Source organism: Canis aureus, chromosome 23 (assembly GCF_053574225.1).
Source record: "Canis aureus isolate CA01 chromosome 23, VMU_Caureus_v.1.0, whole genome shotgun sequence".
NCBI lineage: Eukaryota > Metazoa > Chordata > Mammalia > Carnivora > Canidae > Canis > Canis aureus.
In genome coordinates, this window is record NC_135633.1 from 22884415 (window position 1) to 22906833 (window position 22419).

Below are 22419 nucleotides of genomic sequence, written 5' to 3' on the forward strand. Positions count from 1 at the left end.
CAGTGACTTCTCCTATGCCTCGTGTGAGAAATTCTCCTGACTGGGGCATCTTGAAGCAAATGGCCTTCTTTCTGTTCTAGAAAAAGTGATCCTTTCAGGAATGGAGTTACACACAGGGGTGGGGAGCTCTGTGGACAAGAGGGTAAATCTTCCTACTGATGAAACAGAAGGAAAGCTTGAAGTCATGTGGATTATCTCAAATACTCACTACGTTACTTCACTTTATTTTTTTTCTTTTTTTTTCGTTACTTCACTTTAAATTCAAAATATGGCTCTCCCAAATCAAGTCACCGTGACAAAGAATTTTTCAGAGAAAGGAAAGTCTAAGCTAAGATAGGACAAGAGAGTTCATCAGATTCTTATCTATGCCAGAATGTGAGTACAGTCCTTTCTACTCAAATATAAATATCAGAAGAAGTAAACAATAGAAAGAACACCATCTCCATGTCCACTACTTCACTTCATTATTACTTAAAGTAAAAGAAGATTTTTTTACTTGTATTGTTCCAAATGCAAGAATATGATCTCTGGATAAGACTTACTAAGAGAAATATATAAACTCACTACTTGAAAGAATTTATCAGTAATTGGACTTATTTGTGAGATAAAATCACTTTAAGAATGCATGTATAAAATAGTGTAAAAAAACAGTGTAATAAGTGATCTCATTTGAAACCAAAGGAAGGTAAATGTCAGAGAATTATCAATGTCAGATAATTATCAATTATCTAAACTTGGCTAGATTACTTGCTCCCAGATTTAGGAATGACAAAGTCAAATGCAGTTTTGATGGTATCTTCTCTGTTCAGATGGGGCTCAGGAAGGACAAAGGTGGTTTAACAGCATGACTTCCATCTTCTAGATGGAGCTACAATTCTGCTATCTGTGTAATGTGGAGTTAAAGGACACAGCTCTGGGGGCCCTTCTTCCCCAGAGGAGGCCAGAAGAAGATAACCCAGAAGCCTAATTATCCAACAGCCAAAGGAACCCTAGGGAAGCATTTTTCTATATAAATTATTTCACCAATTGATCCTATTAGCAGTTTCAAAGATAACATTTGCATTAGGTTCTATATATCAAGACCACAATTACCTCTCCCCTTAATTCCTGGTGTCCCAGGTAAGGCTCTTTAAGCATGAAAGGATGGGAAGGAGATTGTAGAGAAGAAATTGAAGACAACTGCTCTTTTTGGACTCCTCTTCCTTCATGTAGATATTGCAAGATGGTGAATAGAGAAGTGGAGAAAGCTATGTGTAACCATGGGCTGTGCCCATTGTAACAGTTTGCAGCATAAAGGTTCAACTCTCTAGGAAATACTGACTCTCAGAGATACGTAATGCAGTTTTGTCTTCTTTTGTTTTCGTTTTAAGTCATGGGTGCATGTATGAATAATCAAAAGATCCAGCTTGCTACCTAAACTTTCTTATTAGTCCAGGGCTATAAGAATATTTTTCCTATAATAAGAATATTCTTTGGAAGAGGCAAGAAGAAGAAGAGAGACTAATGTTGGGAGTACAGGTGCAGGGCAAGGTCATCATGACACATACAGGTTTTGATATCACATCTTTTCCTTCTCTTGGTGCTATTCTCAATGTTCAGTTTTCTTTCTCTCATATATTCCTATGTTACCTTTCTGTCCTCTCTTTTCTCTTCCTTCTGCCTCTTGCCTTCCATAATATGACTAATTCTCAGTTATAGGACAAAACTGTGTATGTTCTTGCCATAATACCTACCTTTAAAATTTGCTGTTCCTTTAAGGCTTGGGAATGATCACAGTGTAAGAGTTCCACTGGGGGTAAGATACAGTCAGTCCTGGTCAAGAATTTCCACCAGTGAGAAAAAATCGGAGTCTGGGGAGCCTGATGATGACCACATATGCAGGGTGTTGGTGAGTTATTGGTGACTCTTTTTTTTTTTTTTTTTTATTGGTGTTCAATTTACTAACATACAGAATAACACCCAGTGCCCGTCACCCATTCACTCCCACCCCCCGCCCTCCTCCCCTTCTACCACCCCTAGTTCGTTTCCCAGAGTTAGGAGTCTTTATGTTCTGTCTCCCTTTCTGATATTTCCCACACATTTCTTCTCCCTTCCCTTATATTCCCTTTCACTATTATTTATATTCCCCAAATGAATGAGAACATATAATGTTTGTACTTCTCCGATTACTTACTTCACTCAGCATAATACCCTCAACTGGACATTTGTTTGGGAAAAGGCTGTGCTTCCATCAGTCAGCTTACACATTAGCCAATTAGTGTATAAGTAAGTAGTATTTGTTTTTTTTTTTTTAAGTAAGTAGTATTTGAAGTCAATGTCAATACGTAAATCAGTTTAAACTTTCAGCCTACTAGCCAATTAACGTATCACTGTGTTAAAAATAAGACCATTGAAGTTTCGTTAGTGATCTGATGATCTATGTCAAAATCTATCATTGCTTCCAGGAAGACTGACACATTCATATAACAGTCAATAAAGAAAGAAATGTTAGCATTGGATTGAAAATACCCATGTTTTCATTGGAATGAGTTAATTAGAGCCCTTAGGTCTGAGGGACTGGTAATAAAATGTAAAAGGCAAAATAGTTTTCATTAAGTTTTGTGCAAGAGCCTGGGTGATTCAGAAGAGACATGTGGGACTTAGCTACATAAAATAATATATATCCAAACAAATTCACCTTGTTGGCAGAATGTGTTTCCTTATGGCACTAAGCATGACATCCCTACTTTTTTTTTTTTGCAGGCTGTCAGCTGGAACTGTCTGTCTGCTCCTAGAGGCTGCCTGAATCCTTTCTAATGTGGCTCCCTACGTCTTCAAACTAGTAACTATCTGTCAAGTTTTTCTCAAACTTTGAAACATCTTGGGTTCTCATTCCACCGCTAGTCTAAATTTTCCATCACTAGTGAAAAATTTTTGCTCTCAAGGGTCATGTGATTAGATTTGGTCCACCCTGTCTTTTCATGTCTTGTTAGCTCATTTCATTTTAGTGAGATAGATATGATTGTCCCTAGGTAAAATTTAGAAGTTGAAAAAAGTCACTTCTAAGCTTTCATCTGCTGTCTTCAGCGTCAAATGTAATGCTTCCTTGGAGCAGAAAGTTGTAAGTTCCACAAAGTTTAGTAATATTAGCAGTCCCGAAAGGTTAGGAGGTACCTGGACAGACTTTAGGAACCTCTCTTTGGGGCTTTTTAATGTGTTGGTCCTGTGGGCTTGCATAACATACTTATCCATACAAAGTATTATAATGTGAACTACAACTCAGGTAAATATAGTATCACCCCAAGAGAGCATATTTTTTTTGTGACAAGACCATGAAGTCTGTGTCTTTAATGCCAAGTCAAGTTCTTCATTTATGTAGGTATCATCAATTCCTATTTGATGAATCAATGAACATAATATGAATGGTTGATCCAGAATGGAAGGACTGACTTCTTTCCTACCATATAAAATATGTTCACAATTGAGAGAAGAAACTATATGACAGAACTAGAGATGGATAAAGGTACAGATGGACTATATTTTACAGTGGATTAAATAAAATTCAATATTAAAATTTGAAAAAAAATCATGTACATGGATTAAATTATATTTCTACTGAACAGTTCTGGTCTAGAGAGAGGTTTTTTGTTTCTTCTCAGGGATCCACCATGTGGCCCAACATCAGTGCTGCCCCTTTTCTACTGACTGGCTTCCCAGGTCTGGAGATATTTCATCCTTGGATCTCGATCTCCTTCTTTGTCATTTATGTCTCCATACTCCTCAGCAATGGTACCCTCCTCTTCCTTATCAGAGAAGACCACACTCTCCATGAGCCAATGTACTACTTTTTGGCGATATTGGCAGCCACAGACCTTGGAGTGACTTTGACAACGATGCCTACTGTGCTTGGTGTTCTATGGCTTGATCATAGGGCCATCAGCCATGAAGCCTGCTACTTTCAGGCCTATCTAATCCATTCACTCTCTATTGTAGAGTCTGGAGTCTTGCTCATTATGGCCTATGATCGTTTTATTGCCATCTGCAACCCCCTGAGATACACTTCCATTCTCACTAATGCTAAGGTGGTGAAGATAGGTCTGGGGATTCTAATGAGGGGATTTATCCTTATTGTTCCTATAATCATCACTCTCTCTGGATTCCCCTACTGCAAATCCCATGTCCTCTCCCATGCTTTCTGCTTACACCAGGATGTGATCAAACTGGCCTGTGCTGACATCACCTTTAATAGAATCTATCCTATAGTCCTGGTCTCATTAACTGGTTTCTTGGACTCTATACTTATTCTTATCTCTTATATTTTAATCCTTAATACTATCATGGGAATTGCCTCAGGTAAGGAGCGGGCTAAGGCTCTAAACACTTGTGTCTCCCACATTAGCTGTGTTCTGGTTTTTTATGTCACTGTTACTGGGCTGACTCTCATTCATCGATTTGGGAAATATGTGCCTCATATAGTTCATATTATCATGAGCTATATATATTTCCTATTCCCTCCATTTATGAATCCAATAATCTATAGTATTAAGACAAAGCAGATAAGGAATGGTATCAATCACCTTCTCTCTTTCCATAGAATTTGATTCTGATCTATTTACCTTGTGGTATCTCCCCACTATGGGATAAGTTTCTTGAGAGAATGGGCTGTATGAAGCTAATGTGGCTTACAATCAAAAGGACTGACATTCTTATGTCACTTAAAAGACATAGCTCATTGTCCTGATTCTTAGCCCCTTGCTCCCATTACATTCCCAGGGACATTGACCATAGCCCTGTTGCTCTGTTTGGTGGGTTGGTTTGCTTATATACTGTCATTTCTTATCTGCCAGAACTGTCTTCATAGTTACCTGAGACCAGTAATATTTGAAATGGCTGCAGACTCTATACATTGAGAGGGCAATGAGATAGTTTGCAAGAGTTCTCTGGTATTTTGTGGAATACAGTTAAAATTTTTTGAGTGCCTGAGAGTGCATCAGAGATGACAGAGGGTCTTAGACAACTCTACTAGTATTGCATTGCACTAGAGTGGAGCAAAAATAAATGAGAATAAGATATTCAGATCAAGAGAGGGCTTGCTGCCAATACCACCCAAGGCCAAACAAGAACTTGGATCCTAGCAGATTCCAGTATAGCATGCCTGCCATAGATTAATGAGAAGGGTCTGAGTTGATGATATCTGGTGTCTTCAAACTTATGGGATGAGGCCTTCAAACCACACAATAAAATAGAGTTCCATTTCTTCCATGCCTGAGGTTTTGTTTTGTGTTCTACAGTTTGTAACCTTGACATATGCTCAATTAAAAAGTGATACTAGTCAAAGAAACATTCTAATAGATACACAGGGGCAACATTTTGTCTTTTTCTGGATTGAGGGTAGTGAAATAAAACATTTCCAGGAAGTATTGTAATTGTATGGACTTGAAACACATAAGATATTTAAGGAAAATTCTCTCAGGACCTCCCATGAATTTATTCCATGCAGGGGTAAACACTATGAGAATTGGTACACCAGCAATATAGGAAGAAAAGCTCTGTTTTATTAATTCATCAAAGGTAAAGAGGGCTAGGGAGAATGATGTATATTCAGCAAAATTATAGAAAACATGTTGGCAAATATAATGCTAATATATTCAATCAATAATTAGCCCATGACTTTTTCTTTTTCTTTTTTTTCCCTTTTAACTGGAGAAGGAACTTCATATCCCTATGTCTAACAGGATTGTTGGAGTGACTTCCTATTATCCTCTTGTAAAGGGATTTAATTCTCCAGTGAAAATGGTTATTTTAAAATAATCTCTGGAAACCAACAGTTTAGATCTTCCATCGCTGTTTACTCCCATTCTTAATTCACTTAGCATTTTTTACACTTTAGTTAGGTTTTCCCCAATTGATTCTATGAGAGATAAGAGAATAATAGATCAATTGGCTTGAATTACTCAGTAGAGTAATACCTAGAAATGAATAATAGATCAATTGACTTGTGTCAATTGTGTAGTTCATGCAGTTTAAAAATTAAAAATAAGAGAATACACAACAAGAACTTAAAAGTAAGGGAAAAGATACATTTAAGAAAGTCAAGGCAATGGTGGCATACGTAAGTCTAACATAAGTCACTAGTAAAGTAATACATAGAAATGAATTCAAAGGTAATTCCTATTTAAAGAAGGTATAACAGATATGATATTTATTTTTTATCATGTATCTATATATATACATGCAAAAGCATCTTGAAAATTTAAGATTTCGTATGAATGTAGTTATCAGTTTTACTATAGTGTCTTATTATTTATAAAATTACATTCTGCTTTTTATAATATGTACTCTGTTCTCAAACTTCCCCAGATTAAATGGATAGAGTATTTCTAGACATATGGAACATACTATTACATTTAAAGAACTAAAGCTGTAATCATATTATACCTTTGAATATAGCTAATTTACTTGCATCAATTTATTTTTAGGAATATGGAAAATTTGTAAAAAATAAAAAAGCACAGTATGATAGAAACAATGTGTCTTGGAAGAAAAAAGTATGTCTACTCTTGCCTCTTTTGCTTGCAACCTTTGTGATCTTGAACAAGTCATTTAATCTCTGAGCCTCAATTATCTATCAATTAGGAAAAACAAAATGCATACTATTGGCACTCATATGTCCTGTTAATTATTTTAATATCATTGTATTGGCAAAGCTGGACATCTGAAAATTATGACCTGTCAACACTAAAATAGGAGGGAAGAATATTCAGCCAGTAGGAAATCACTAAATATATGATGATTCTTTCATATGATGAAATACATAGTTACGAAGAGATACACATATCATCTTCCACTGTTCTCTCTCCTTAATCTACCACTTTCGGTCAACTTCTCCTCTTTCTAAGTCATAGAATCTTTCTTCCATATACTTCTATGCCACCCTACTGACAACATCTCGTCAGGAATAAGTCCCTATTACAGACTGGAGTAGGTGAGTGCCAGGAACAGAAATATGGGGTGACTCTTCCTTTCTGATGTTAGATACAATCAAGAGAAGCACGTAAGAAAGTTTTCCAGAGGCTTGCACAGAAGGAATCCTAGCTGAGGTAAGAAACATCTACAGCACAGAATTCTTCCTTTTTTTCCCAAGAAGTATATTAAAAGAACTATGCTAGATTTAGCTTTTCTAATTTGCAACACTTGGGATGGCATCATCATAACCATGAATTCCCTAAATTAAATGTGATATTATGTGCTTTTATCCATTTTTTCTGGGTAGAAATTTATAGTTTTTATTAGATCCTAACAGCACGTGCACACACATTCGTGTGTATGTGTGTGTGTTTACACTTTAGAAACTGCTGTCTTAGGGATCCCTGGGTGGCGCAGCGGTTTGGCGCCTGCCTTTGGCCCAGGGCGCGATCCTGGAGACCCGGGATCGAATCCCACGTCGGGCTCCCGGTGCATGGGGCCTGCTTCTCCCTCTGCCTGTGTCTCTGCCTCTCTCTCTCTCTCTCTGTGACTATCATAAATAAATTAAAAAAAAAAAAAAAAGAAACTGCTGTCTTAGAAAGGACATGTGAGACTCACTAGGGAAAATAGAAAACCTGAGACCCTGGCCATGATCCATCACTCTTATACCCATAGGGCCTATACCTCATCCCATTCAGGAGGAAGGGAGTAGATGAGAAGAGCAAATGAGGAGGAGGAGGAGGAATAACACTCTCCTTTCTGTTCACCTGTGCATTTGGACTTTGTGATGGATTCATTATTCACTATTTCCTTTTGAAGTCCTGGGACACCTGGGTGGCTCAGCAGTTGAGTATCTGCCTTGGGCTCAGGTCATGATCCCAGGTCCTGGGATCGAGTCCCACATCAGGCTCCCTTGCATGGAGGCTGCTTCTATCTCTGCCTGTGTCTCTGCCTCTTTGTGTGTCTCTCATTAGTAAATAAATAAAATATTAAAAAAAGATGAAGTCCACATATCTTTCCTGTCCTTTCTTTTCTCATACACCCAAACCCCCTCTGCTTCTTTTCTTCCCCCATATCCACTGAGAGTCAAGTTAAGCTCTCAGACTAAGCAGTTTGGTGTATTTCTTTTTTCTTTTATTTTTTAAAGACTTTATTTATTCATGAGAGATACACAGAGAGAGAGGTAAAGACATAGGCAGAAGGAGAATCAGACTCCTCACAGGGGATTCAATCCCAGGACCCCAGGAACATAACCTAAGCCAAAGGCAAATACTCAACCACTGAGACACGCAGGTGCCCCAGTTTGGTCTGTGTGTGTGTGTTGGAATCTATTCTAGTCTAAGAGTTCTATTTACCTAGAAAAACATGATAACACAAAAATCAGGTTGGTAAATTATCTAGATGTTTTCAGCATTAGAGACTCTGTTGAGATATTCATTGCCAATGTTTTGCACAAAATTGCACAGTGATCAAACCCAATTATAAACTCCGCTAGTGGGTATTGTGAGATTTTTCAGGACAGAGGCTGTGCTTATGAAATGGTTTTCTCATAGTGTCAGTGATGAGGTGTGTGCTCACTAATTCTCTGCACATTCAAAATAGTAATCTTTCTACTTGTCCCAGATGGTAGTGAGGAATGGTGCTTCTACTGGCTGTCTACACATCCAAGTGTATAGTGCCTTTTGAAGGACAATTCATCAGATATTAATAAAACAGTTCCCCCAGAACTTTAGGAATTCACTAAAGAGAATACATGTTCTGAGTTGGGAGATGCCAATTATTTTCAAGACCATAGCTTTCCTCACTTCACCCAGATATATTAGTTCTTGTGTGCCTGTTGTAATTTTCTCGACATCTGTCAATAAATAAGCCCATATATAGCCAAGCCATGTTTATGGAACTTTTGCTACATAATGTAGGATTGGAAGAATGCATACAGTATGATCCCAGCCCTGAGGAAACTGTATATAGTGGCCTCAGTTTGATGAAAGTATCTTGTACTCCTAGAAGCCCCACACACCTGCTCTTGGACCAATATCAGGGTTCTTTTTTCATCCTGGACAGGTTTTCCCTTTATTCCAATGGCCCAGGAAGATGTCCTGTTTTTTACATTCTTAGACCTGTCATAGCCTTCTCTGTATCTTGTTATTTTTCTGATGCAAGCCTAGCTATAGAACATACAGCCTCCCTGTTTCTCAAACTTTTTTCTGCTCATAAAAATATTAAAAGCTTGTGTCCTGGCTGATCTTGAACATTTTATTACCATTCTCTGAAAAGATCTCATTAATTTTTAAGAAGAAGCTTGCAATCTGGAAATATGGTTTAGTCATTCTAAATTCCTTTTTTAAAAATAAACTCAAGACCTTGTGTTTTTCTTAAAATTTATTTTGGTTTTGCTATTTTCCCCTTTAGAATAAATATTTCTAATTCACTACCTTTCCTAGCTACCTTTCCCTTCCTCTGATATATTGTTTTCTCATTCCTGTTAATAAATTGTAGGGAATTTTCAGGGATAGAGCAACATTTATATAGTAATGCTAATTTAAACCTCTAAATGACTTGCTATGTTTTAATTGTAGGGAACTCTTAGAGTTGGTGATTTCTTTTTTTTTTTTTTTTGATTAAAAAAATATTTTATTTATTTATTCATGAGACACGTTGAGAGAGAGAGAGAGAGAGAGAGAGAGAGGCAGAGACACAGGCAGAAGGAGAAGCAGGCTCCATGCCTGGAGCCTGATGTGGGAACTCGATCCCGAGACTCCAGGATCATACCCTGGGTTGAAGACAGGTGCTCAACTGCTGAGCCACCAAGGGATCCCCATGAGTTGGTGATTTCTGTCTCAGTGAGGACCATGCCCATACAGATGTAGCTTCAGAGCATTTTCTTACACAAGATTTATATTTGTGAATTGTCCTGATTCTGATTTATTTCTGATATTATTAGGGACATGCTATGAAGAAGTGTTTCACTTTCGAATTTATGGTGAAGTAAGACTGCATCATAAAAGGTAATAGTTTCTTTGTGTTGTGGCCACCAAGAAAGTGGAAGTAGTAGAGATGACTGAGATCTTCAGGCCATTGGAACATTATAATGTGACCAGTCACATAAGCAACAGCAGAAGTTAAATATTGAAGTTAAATATTGAAGGAAAAAGAGTTAAGAGGTAAGAGGAGACATAGAGATAGTATCTGAACATTCAGTTCAGTGAAATGATTTTGGAAAGACAAGAAGCAGAAAGAGAATCAGTGAATAAAGAAGCTATGAAAAAAAATTGCATGAGGATATCTGACAGGAACAAAGAAACCACTCAGGTGGAAGAATCCAAAAGCATTTATTTCCAAAGATGGAATAAATATGAAATGTTTAGAGCAGTGATTCTCAAATATCACTGTACACCTGAATCACTTGGGCATCGTGATCAAAGGGAAATTTTGGCTCAGTGGATTGGAGGTAGAGTCTAAGACTATATGTTTAAAATATACATACCTGTGCTTGTTCATTGTGGTTAGTCTGTAGCCCACATTTCTGGGAGCCAATCTCTAAAAGGGAGTAACTGTTAGAGCAAGAAAGCAATCGAAAGTGATGGTATGTTCCATAAAACACCAATATGCAATTTTAAAAACAAACAAAGGCAAGTTTTTGTAACTGAAAAGTATGCATTTATCATGACTGTGAAAGACAAAAGCAAAATCAAAGTTAAATGTATCCAAAAACTTAACAATCATAGCAAGAAAGCACCTAAGTAAGATCATTATCCACTAGTATTTATTTACATTATTTGTTGTTATACAATGTTACTGGAAAAAACTTTAAGCATACACACAATAGTAGGACCTGATGTTATAAGAAAAATTAATGAATGATTAGATGAGCACTGGGTGTTATAGCCTATGTTGGCAAATTGAATTTAAATAAAATTTTTAAAAATTAGTAAAAGCACTTCATTTAAAATGAGAAAGTTGTAACTATTAATGTAATTTTTTTCTACTTAGGGAAAGAATAATATTCCTTATCGCAAGTATAACCTGCAAATTTCTATTCTTCTGAAGGAAAATACTTGTGGAGTTATGTATACCATACTGATTAATTATCCCCAAGTATGAAGATTGTGATTGAGGCTTCTGTGATATAATGCCACTAAAAAAAAAATCTGGATTCCTGTCTTAAATGTTTCTAGAAAGCTGCTTTCCATCTGTAGACATACTATATGGCCCAAAATTAGCACTGCCCCCTTTTTGCTGACTGGGTTCCCAGGTCTGGAGGCTGCTCATCACTGGATCTCCCCACTTTTCCCCTTCTTTGCAGTCTACATCTCTGTGCTTCTTGGCAATGGCACTCTCCTCTACCTCATCAAGGACGACCACAGCCTCCATGAACCCATGTACTATTTCCTTGTCATGCTGGCAGGTACCGATCTGATGGTGACATTGACTATGATGCCTACTGTAATGGGCGTCTTATGGATGAATCACCGGGAGATGAGCCATGGAGCCTGCTTCCTGCAGGCTTACTTCATTCATTCTCTTTCCATTGTGGAATCAGATGTCTTGCTTGCCATGGCCTATGATCATTTTATTGCCATCCACAATCCTTTGCGATACACTTCCATTCTCACCAATATTCAAGTGGTAATGTTAGGGATGGGAGCTTTTATGAGGGATTTTATATTCATCATCCTTCTAATCTTGTATCATTTTTTCATTTCCATATTGCCATTCTAATATTCTCTCCCATGCTTTCTGTCTTCATCAAGAAGTCATGAAACTGGCCTGTGCTGACATAACTTTCAATAGACCTTACCCTCTATTTTTTTCCCTTTCTTTCTTTCTTTCTTTCTTTCTTTCTTTCTTTCTTTCTTTCTTTCTTTCTTTCTTTCTCTTTCTTTTTTTTTTTTTCCTAGATTCTCTGATCATCCTTTTCTCCTATATCCTAATTCTTAAGACTGTCATGGGCATAGCCTTTGGTGAAGAGAGAACCGAGTCCCTCAATACTTGTATCTCCCACGCTGGCTGTGTCCTCATCTTTTATGTCACTGTGATTGTCATTAATCCATCAGTTTGGGAAGAATGTGCCACCAGTGGTCCACATTATAATGAGCTATATCTACTTCCTCTTTCCTCCTTTAACGAATCCTACCATCTATAGCATCAAGACAAAGCAAATTCAATATGGCATTCTCTGCCTTTTATCCAAAGATCAATTTGGAAGTTAAACACTGATGGTGGGGATCTGAGGTTTCTCTGAACAGAGGGCCATGAGATTCCACTAAGTCTTAAAACCTACTGTGGCAATCTCCATTCCTTCAAATGATACAATACCATTTATGAAACTTATGAGTTATAAGTTTATGAGTTGATTTGTTTCCTTGTTATTCTGTATTCTTCTCTTTAAATTCTAAGGAGGAAAATAATAAATTCTAAGGAGAGAAATCCTTTGAATTTTCTGGAAAATTAAGTACAATTCTGATATTGTGTTTTTTGTATATGCAATTAATTTTTATGCTAAAAACTTCAATAATTTGTTGTAGCCACTTGCATGGCTTATTTTGGACTTTTCTGGTCACATGTCTTGTCAATTTTTCCTATGAGGGAGTTTATCATTTCCTAATTTATTTGTGGGAACTCATTATAAATAAACCCTAATGAGCCATTTATACTGCAACTATATCCCCATTTCTATTTGTCTTTTTACATACAGAATTTAAATGTTTAAAAAGAAATAATTTCAGATTTTATTTACTTTATTGAAATTTGGGGGCCATATGATAAAGACCTCTTTTATTCCAGGTTTTTCATATTTTTTTCTCATTTTTTGCATAACTTTTTTTTGTATATTCTACTTTATAATAGGTTAATATTTGGAGAAAATTAAGACATTTAAATCAATCCTCATTGATTCTATTTTCAAATTAGTAACAGTGGTATTCAGCCATTTCTTTGGCTGTTATTTTAAGGGATGAGACAAGGATGGTCCTGAACAAAAATGATGTAACTGCCAACAAATAAATGCAAAATATTGCTTTATCTAGAGCCAACCCACTGGGGAGTCAAAAAAAATCAAAGAAACCTACATTTAAAACTATTTCTGTCACTAGTGACAACATGAGAAGGACAAACTGTTTTGAGGATGTGGGTTCAAAAAAGGATCACATTCAGACTGAGCTAAGGGAAGGGTTCCTTGAGGAGTGTGTCTTCAGTTGATACCTGAGGTGGATTAGAGATTAACAGCTGAAATAGGAATAAGAATGTTTTAAGCAGAAATGGTATGTGAGGAGGCTATAGGTGGAATGGATCATGGCAACTTCTGGGTATGTGGCTGACATGAAGCAGGAGATAGCTCTAAGGACAGGGTGGGGAGAAAAAAGGAGGTTAAATCAATAGCATCCTGTTGGCCATGGTAAGGATTTGAGTGTCTACCCAGAGACTCACGAGAAGCTACTGGCTTCTTGTGAAGTTCTAAGCAAGGGAGTGATATGACTTCAGTGATGCTTACAATTTATATGTTCAGGCATGGTATAGATTTCAGTGAGGCAAGAGGAGCACAAGGAAATCAGAAAGATGCTGTATCAGTTTGAGAGAGATATGAGTAGCTAAAACTATTAAAATGAAGATAAATGTAGTGGACAGATATGAGATATATTTAGTATCTACAATTGATAGAGCTTAGAAAAAAATTATTGATTATGAATAAAATCCATGTTTGAAAAATATTCTGGAAATTTGAGGATGAGGACTCTAATTAATTTCAAACTCTTAAAATGACAGAAGGAAATAGTCTATGCTATAGCACACTGAGCTTTTAAGAGAAGATAGTAACATATTCATTAGTCATTTATTGAAACAATTTTTAATATGTGTATTTTCTTGCCTGATTGTTAATTTTCACAGTAAAAGCTAGGCCTGTATGAGCATGTGCTGAAAGGTTAGGGGGTACAAGACAATAGAAATAAACTGAAGCAACTGATACTAATAGAAGCTCATAGAAAATGTGGGTCCTGGGACACCTAGGTGGCTCAGTGGTTGAGTGTCTGCCTTTGGCTCAGGGCGTGATCCCGAGGTCTGGAGTTGAATCCCATGTCAAGCTCCCTGTGGGAGCCTGCTTCTCCCTCTGCCTGTGTGTGTGTGTTTGTGTGTGTGTGTGTGTGTGTCTCTCATGAATAAATAAATAAATCTTAAAAAAAAAAAAAAAAGGAAAATGTGAGTCTTTGCATTCCTACCCAGGGAGAAAAAAGGATAGCTCAAGGTTTCTACCCAGTGATTTTCCACTGAAGTATGTCCACTTCTGTCCAACCCCATAACACCCCATCATATGCACAACAACACAATTTATCATATGGTATACTGTATTTTGATTCTTCTTACTTGTTCTATCTCTTTTCAGTGTGCTCCTCACACCATAACAAAGTGACCTTTAAACAATGACTAGCTGATCATAAGCCTGGCCCATCATTTATTTCATACTCTTGCCCTTTGGGTAATGTCAAAATTCATTACATAAATTGTAAGAACTCTAGGTGATCAGAATCTGCTATCACGCACTCATTTTGTGTTAAGCTTTCTCTCATGAATTGTTCTAGAGATGCTATGATTCTTAGTATAAATTTAGCATAAATTCATCATGTTTTTTTCTTGTCCAATGACTAGTGCAAATATTTTTCTTCGGTGGGTTTAGTTTTTGTTTATTTCTGTGCATGGAATTGATACACTATCTTACAGAAAAATATCATATTCCTGACTCTTCTGTTATTCAGTTCTCAGCTTAAATAGCACTTCTAGGAACCTTGCCCAGACGCCAGGGATATCTTGTATGTACTCTCCCTAGCACACTGACATTCATACAGTAATGAGAGTACTTTGTAAGTTCATGGCAACTATTTTCTTTCTGGTCCCCACTAGATTTTTGAGTTTTGTTAATGAAAAGAACATGTTAATCACCCTGACTCTGCCACAAAACAGACAATGATAAATGAAGTAATTTTAAGATACAACATAACACACCTTTCATTCACCTTGCTGTTCACAGATTTACTGAGGTTCCTGTGAATCAGAACTGATTTCTCCAAAGTGACAAAAAAAAAATACAATTGGAATTCACAAATTCTAAAAATTCTAAGAGCAACAAAAGCACATATGTCTCCCTTGACCTTTGAAATAGACACTGGGAATGCTGATGTTGAGGATCTTGGGGCACATAACCAAGCCCTGGCATCTCTATAAAGGTGTTATTTGAGTTTCTAGTTTTCCTAAAACACCCTTGGGGAAGTGCATGAAAGGGCTGGCTGGGGACACCAATTGAATGGCTCAGCCACTTTCAGAAAAAAGAAGGGAAGGAAAATCAAAGAATCTCCCAAGTGGCTTCAAAGGTGAAACTCTGGGGAGTTGATTTCTACAGACATAAACTCTTCAGCTTGGACGCTTCAAAAGTTTTTTGAGAAGAAAGAGTCTGGAGTAAGTCCTCAAATAAGACAGAAAGAAGATAACCATTCCAGCAATAAGACTGTGTAGTAGATGAGTGCCAGGAACAGAAATATGGAATGACTTCTTGTCCTTCGGATGTTAGATGCTCTCAAGAGAAGATAGATTTTCCAGAGGCCTGCATAGGGGACATATCCTACCTGGGGTGAGCAGCATAATAGCACAGACTTCCTTTGCACAAATGTTTTACAGCAGGTTTGAAATATTCAGTGGGGGACCCATGGATGGGCTTCCGGAAAACTGTAAATGTGTTCAGACTAAATATGACATTGTCTGCTCTTGTCCATTTTTCTCCATCAAGGGTTTCTGAACTTTTGTAAGAATTCCAGAAAATGCTGATAAACAATTTCAAAACAGAACAAAGTTTGCTAATAACAATAAAAAATCTATAATGATTGCAAATATGAAATTAAATCAGGTCTAAATGTATCAAGTGTATCAGTGTTTCTACAACCAAACAAAAAGACAGTGTAACTAAGCAAAGTAATTATCCCTTTGTATTTCTTCTTCTCCTTTGTCATCGTCACGTCATCTTCTTTGGCTTTGTCTCTGTTTCCATCTCCATTTCCTTCTCCTTACCTTTATTGCTTTAAACATTTTTCTAGCATATACATAACAGTGTGGCCTAATGTATTGAAAAAAAATTTAATTCAGAAAATTTTAATCAGTAACCTAATATTATATATAATGTGGGAAAATACCATGATTCTTCCCATGATTAGTATAGCCTAGAAATCTCCACTCTCTTCCAAAAGAAAATAGTTGTTAAACCACATATATATCAATTTATTATTCTGAGTACAAAAATTGTGATTGAATCTGCTGTAATATACTCACATGAGGAGGTAGTGCAAACCAAAAAATCTGGATTTCTGGGTTAATAGCTTCCATAAACTTGCTCTCCATCTGTGAACATACTATGTGGCTCAATATTAGCACTGCCCCCTTTTTGCTGACTGGGTTCCCAGGTCTGGAGGCTGCTCATCACTGGATCTCCATCCCCTTCTTTGCAGTCTATATCTCTGTGCTTCTTGGCAATGGCACTCTCCTCTACCTCATCAAGGACGACCACAGCCTCCATGAACCCATGTACTATTTCCTTGCCATGCTGGCAGGTACCGATCTGATGGTGACATTGACTACGATGCCTACTGTAATGGGCGTCTTATGGATGAATCACCGGGAGATGAGCCATGGAGCCTGCTTCCTGCAGGCTTACTTCATTCATTCCCTTTCCATTGTGGAATCGGGTGTCTTGCTTGCCATGGCCTATGACCGATTCATCGCCATCCGCACTCCTCTGAGGTATAACTCCATTCTTACCAATTCTCGGGTGATGAAGGTAGGACTGGGTGTACTACTGAGGGGCTTTTTATCCCTTGTGCCTCCAATTGTGCCACTCTACTGGTTCCCATATTGCCGTTCCCATGTTCTTTCCCACGCCTTTTGCCTCCACCAAGATGTCATGAAACTTGCCTGTGCTGATATTACATTTAATCGTGTGTACCCAGTCATTCTGGTTGCTTTGACTTTCTTCCTAGATGCTCTCATTATCCTCTTCTCTTATATTTTAATCCTGAAGACAGTTATGGGTATTGCCTCTAGAGAAGAGAGAGCTAAGGCCCTTAACACCTGTGTCTCACATATTAGCTGTGTCCTGGTCTTTTATATTACTGTGATTGGCCTGACTTTCATCCACAGGTTTGGGAAGCATGCACCACATGTGGTCCACATCACCATGAGCTATGTCTACTTTCTCTTTCCTCCATTCATGAACCCTGTTATATATAGTATCAAGACCAAGCAAATTCAGAGAAGCATCATTTACCTACTTTCTGTGCACAGAAGGCCTTGAGCCTTTTTTTCAATATCTTAGGAACTCCAGGATTTCTGGGCCTTTTCATAATTGGAAGGGACCTGAGTGTTATAGCTACTCTTCCTTTTATCAGAGTGAGATGAGATTTTAATTGTTACATAAAGGTACAAGCTAAGTTGAATGAAATGAATATATATATATTCTATATATTTATATCTCTATATATCTATATGTCTACATATAGATAGTTCTATATATAACTTGATCACAGACAAGTCTTTTTGGCTAATTTTCACTTTTTCTCACTGATTTTTAGGGGTTCATTGTGTATTATCCCCTAATGTTTTATTTACATTATGAAAATTTTTCCAGTTTTATCTTTCCATATAAGTAACTTAAAAGTCTGTGTATAAATAATTCTATAATTTGCTTTATCTTTTGAGATATTGGGGCGATAATTCCATAGGTCTTCCTGTTTCCAGGTTATTTATATCTTTTCTTAAACTTTTGCATAATTTATTTTCATAGATCTTATGATATGAAATATTTGTGTTTGGAGGAAGGCAAGGAATTTAAATCAGTTCTCTTGTGTCTGTTTCTTGAAGTAACAATAACATTGAATCACTTATTTGGCTGATTTTTTAAGGCTCTAGTATAAGACAGGCAATTTTTCATGTAAAAATAATATAATAGCAACAAAACAGACAAAAAACTTTCCCTCTTAGAATTTTTAAACAATTGGAGAGTCAAAAAAATCAAATAAACCCAAATTTAAAATAAATTTTGTGATCAATAGTAAAACAGAAATAAGAAATTGCTTTGAGACTGTGGGTCTCAAAAGAGACTACATTCAGGCTTGAGATAAGACTAAGTTTCCCTTAGGGTGCATGGATGGCTCAGTTGGTTAAGCATCCAACTCTTGGTTTTAGTTCAGGTCATGATCTTAGGGTCATGAGATCAAGCTCTATGTTCGGCTCCACACTCAGCTTGGAGCCTGCTTTAGATTGTCTTTCTCCCTCTCCCTCTATACCCATTTGCCCCACTCTCTCTGTTTCTTTTTTTCTAAATAAAAATAAATAGAATCTAGAAAATAGATAGATAAAAGCAAGTTTCCAGGGGAAAGTAGCCCATCAGGTGAGATCTGAAAAAAAGGTTAGAAAATGGTGAAAATAGGAGTAAGAATATTCTAGAAAGAAGATAGTATATGTGGAGCCTTCTAGTGGGATGTAAAATGGAACCATCTGGATAGATGGCATGGCTACTTGAAGAAGAGGATTTCTTTGAGGAGAAGCTGAAGAGAGAAGAGGAAGCCAGATATCAAAGCATCGGTTAGCCATAGTAAGGGTTTGCATATCTACCCAAAGAGACGTGGAAAGCTACTGAAGGAAGTAGCAGGATTTCATTGAGGTTTTCAAGTAATCATGGCAGCATTATATAGGAAATGGATTTGAAGTAGCAGGAAATGAACAGAAGAAACAACAGGAGGATGCTGGAGTAGTTGGAAAAATAGATAATAGTAGCTCAAATTAAGGAAGTGGAGATGAAAGGTAATGGAAATATATGACACATGTTTATGATCTGGATTTAATAAGATTTACAAATTTTTTAGAAAAGCAGAGGGAAGGAAGGCTTGGGAGGAAGCAAAGATAACCCTAAGTTCTGCTTTATGCTGTTTAAAGAATGGCAATACTAATGGAAAAATAATTTTTGATTTTGAATTATGTTTATGAATAAGAAGAATAGTAATACATTTTTTAAATTCTGAGATTTTGAGAGTAAATCCAAATGATGAAGTTGTGATTCTATAAAATGACCAAAAGAAGTATCCCAGGATATAGGACTGGGCTTTTTAAAGCTAAAATCGAAATTAAATAGTCATTCACTAAAATCTCGTTTAGTACATTTTTCTTTCTTCCCCATCATTAAGAGTCATAGTAAAAGCAAAGCATGTATAAGAAGAATACACCTAGGGCAGCCCAGGTAGCTCAGCGGTTTAGTGCCACCTTCAGCCCAAGGCCTGATCCTGGAGACCTGGGATCGAGTCCCACATCCGGCTCCCTGCATGGAGCCTGCTTCTCCCTCTGCCTGTGTCTCTGCCTCTCTTTCTCTCTCTGTGTCTCTCATGAATAAATAAATAAAATCTTTATAAATACATACATACATATATACATACATAAGATAAGCAGTGTAGAAAATACTGCCAGATAGGAGATGATACATAAATTATGATGTGATATAATGGGTTAGAAACAGAAGATCTGATACAACTTTAAACATGGAGATGGGACAGAATTGAAAGCTGGATTACTCTGGTTTATTTAAGTAACTATATATAGTTATAGTTACAGCCTTAACTGTATACAGAGTTAAGGCTGTATCTTCACAAATACCCAATCACCAGTCTCTGAGAAGACATACATGTGGTTTTTAAAAGTCTATACTTCATTATTTCTTTCAAGTGAACTGGTTGATTGGATCATCCTTTTCAATTTATAAAAACAATTTGAAAAGAAAGAAAGAAACAAAGAAACAAAGAAACAAACAAAGGTTGGTCTTCACCAGGTGGAACTTGGTTTGGAACCAAGAGCTTTTGAATTGGGCCAAACCAAAATATTCCAAGGACTCAGCCTGAACTCCTATAACTTGCAATAGTAAGAGATCTTGCTTAGTGATAGCCTTAGCAACCAAATATGTTTAGCCAAGATTCATTTTCTGCAGCCAACAACAATCAAATTTCTTTATAAACAACACACATAAGCTTTCCCTTTTGTCTCTAAAAATCCTTGACTTTTGTTCCCCTGGACGGACACTATTTGATTTGCTACCCATATCTGTGCTCCTCACATTGCAATTCTGAGACCTTGAATAAATGCTCTGCCTCTTTTCTTGGTGGACACAAGTCATCTCTAAGATCTAAGAGACTTTCTACTGCTAAGCACCTGTGTATTTGTGTGTGTGTGCACACCTATGCACAATAGTGACAGATCTTTTAATATTTTATATTATAATGTCTGATCTCAAAACTTTCCTTTTATAACTGTCACAATAAATTTAATGAACTATAAAAAATGTACTGAATTATTTTTTATTGTGGTTCACATGTGGTTTACATTATTTTTTATTGTGGTTACATGTGGTTTACATGTGGTTTACATGTGGTTTACAAATTATTTTTTATTGTGGTTTACATATTGTGTGTTTACATTACAAGCGTGGTTTACACGCTTATACATATCTTTTCATAATGAAAATGCCATCTTACCATTTTTAAGTATACGATTCTGTGAAATTAATTACAATCATAATGTTGGGCAACCAAGACCACTATTTCCACTTTTATTTTTTGTTATTCTAAAAGAAATTCATCATCTATTAATTGACAACTCCTCATTCTATCATTCTTCCAGCCCCTGGTAACCTCAAATCTACTTATGTCTCTATAAATTTGCCTATCCTACATATTTCATATAAGTGAAATAATATAATTTGTCCTTCTGTGTCTGGTCTATTGTACTCAGCACAAGGTTTTCAAGCTTTATTCATGTGGTGGCATGTATCAGAAATTCATTTCTTGGGGATCCCTGGGTGGCTCAGCGGTTTGGTGCCTGCCTTTGGCCCAGGGCGCAATCCTGGGGTCCCTGGATTGAGTCCCGCGTCGGGCTCCCTGCATGGAGTCTGTTTCTCCCTCTGCCTGTGTCTCTGTCTCTGTCTCTGTCTCTCTGTCTCTCTCTCTCTATGTCTATCATAAATAAATAAAAATAAATCTAAAAAAAAGAAATTCATTTCTTTTAGGACTCAGTACTATTCTGTTCTGTGTATATAGTAATATTTTGTACATTATGTTTATTCACCTGGTGAGGGACACAGGCTTATTTCTATCTTTTTTATTTTATTTTATTTTTCTGCTGGTAGGCCTACAGTCTTGCATATCCCACCCCAGTGGCATCCTCCCCAAATGCTCCACAAGGGCAATCCAGGGGCAGCCCAGTCCCCAGACCTGCACACTGAGTAGCTCACCACTTGGGAGACCCAGAGGCCCCTCCACCACCCCCTAGAACAGGGACACCTTCAGATTCCACCATCTCCTTGATGGTGAGGCTCAAGGCAGGCTAGGGGGAGGTGACAGAGGGAGAGGAGGATGGGAAGAGTGAGTGGCGCACGTTCTCACCTGACCCCTGGAGTCCAATCAGGTAGCAAGCAAGATTGAGGTAAAGTGGGTGGAGTGGTTGGGGTGCCTGGAGGAGGCAGCAGAGAGAGTGGGGCACAGAGAAGGCAGGGTCTACCCCAGGAGCCTAGTTTCCTTAAGATCAGCTCTGTAGCCAGGAACACCCTGGGGCAGGAGTGAGCGAATAATTTCTATCTTTTGGCTACTGTGGATAATACTGCAATAAATATTGGCCTGTAAGTATCAGTTTGAGTATTTGTTTTTACTTATTTTGAATACATACCTAGGAATGGAATGGCTAAGGTCATATTGTAACTTTAGATGAACTTTTTGAGAAATTGTCAAACTATTTTCCTCAGAACTGGCACCATTTTATATTCCCACCAGGAATGCACAAGAGCTCTACTTTCTCCACACCCTCACCAGTACTTGTTTTCTGTTATTTTAATTATAGCCTCTGTCCTAGTGTGATGTTGTATCTCATTGCGCTTTTGATTTGCTTTTTCCTAATGACTAATCATATTGCACATCTTTTCACAGGCTCATTGACCATTTGTATATATTTTTTTGAGAAAAATCTACTGAATTATTTTTAAAATAGAATTTCCAGATGTCCTTTTAAATACTCTAGTCTGAGTCTAGAGACCTCTTAAACCCCTAATTTTCATTTCATGTTTTCCTAATAAAACCAGAAATCCCTCATAATTTTATAAAATCATTAGTAAATTATTCATGCTTTCCTTTAATTATGTCCAAAACTTAGCTAAATATATCTCTTCTCCTCCCACTTTGAATATTATACTGTCCAAACTCATCCCTTGACTGAGAAAACTAGACAAGTTTCCTGGAAGGAAGACATTTGTATTTCAGATTATTTAAATAAAATTTTCATTTGACTGGTGATGGTGTGGCAGGGCAAAAGAGAAAAAAAAATACAACCATTCCAGAACTAGAAATATAGGACCTCTTCATTTTATAGGTACATCTTTAGGGAGAGAGATTAGAGCTGGTGATTTCT

At 37.1% G+C, this 22419-nt stretch overlaps 2 protein-coding genes and 1 pseudogene across 2 annotated transcripts; all 3 read left to right on the top strand.

Annotated features, from left to right (window-relative positions):
- The first annotated feature begins 3647 nt into the window (after positions 1 to 3647).
- On the top strand, positions 3648 to 4580 carry LOC144295380 (olfactory receptor 51B2-like). Its single transcript, XM_077867770.1, has one exon. The coding sequence runs from the start codon at positions 3648 to 3650 to the stop codon at positions 4578 to 4580; it is 933 nt and encodes a 310-aa protein (XP_077723896.1).
- Positions 4581 to 10611: 6031 nt separating this feature from the next.
- Positions 10612 to 12158, top strand: LOC144295149 (olfactory receptor 51B2-like; annotated as a pseudogene).
- A 4181-nt stretch (positions 12159 to 16339) lies between these two features.
- On the top strand, positions 16340 to 17275 carry OR51B2 (olfactory receptor family 51 subfamily B member 2). The gene has a single exon (XM_077867772.1). It carries the CDS (start codon positions 16340 to 16342, stop codon positions 17273 to 17275), a length of 936 nt encoding a protein of 311 aa, XP_077723898.1.
- Positions 17276 to 22419: the final 5144 nt, after the last annotated feature.

Excerpts from the sequence above, each read along its gene's own strand:
- LOC144295380 (XM_077867770.1), top strand. The coding sequence starts at position 3,648 with ATGTGGCCCAACATCAGTGCTGCCCCTTTTCTACTGACTGGCTTCCCA.
- OR51B2 (XM_077867772.1), top strand. The coding sequence starts at position 16,340 with ATGTGGCTCAATATTAGCACTGCCCCCTTTTTGCTGACTGGGTTCCCA.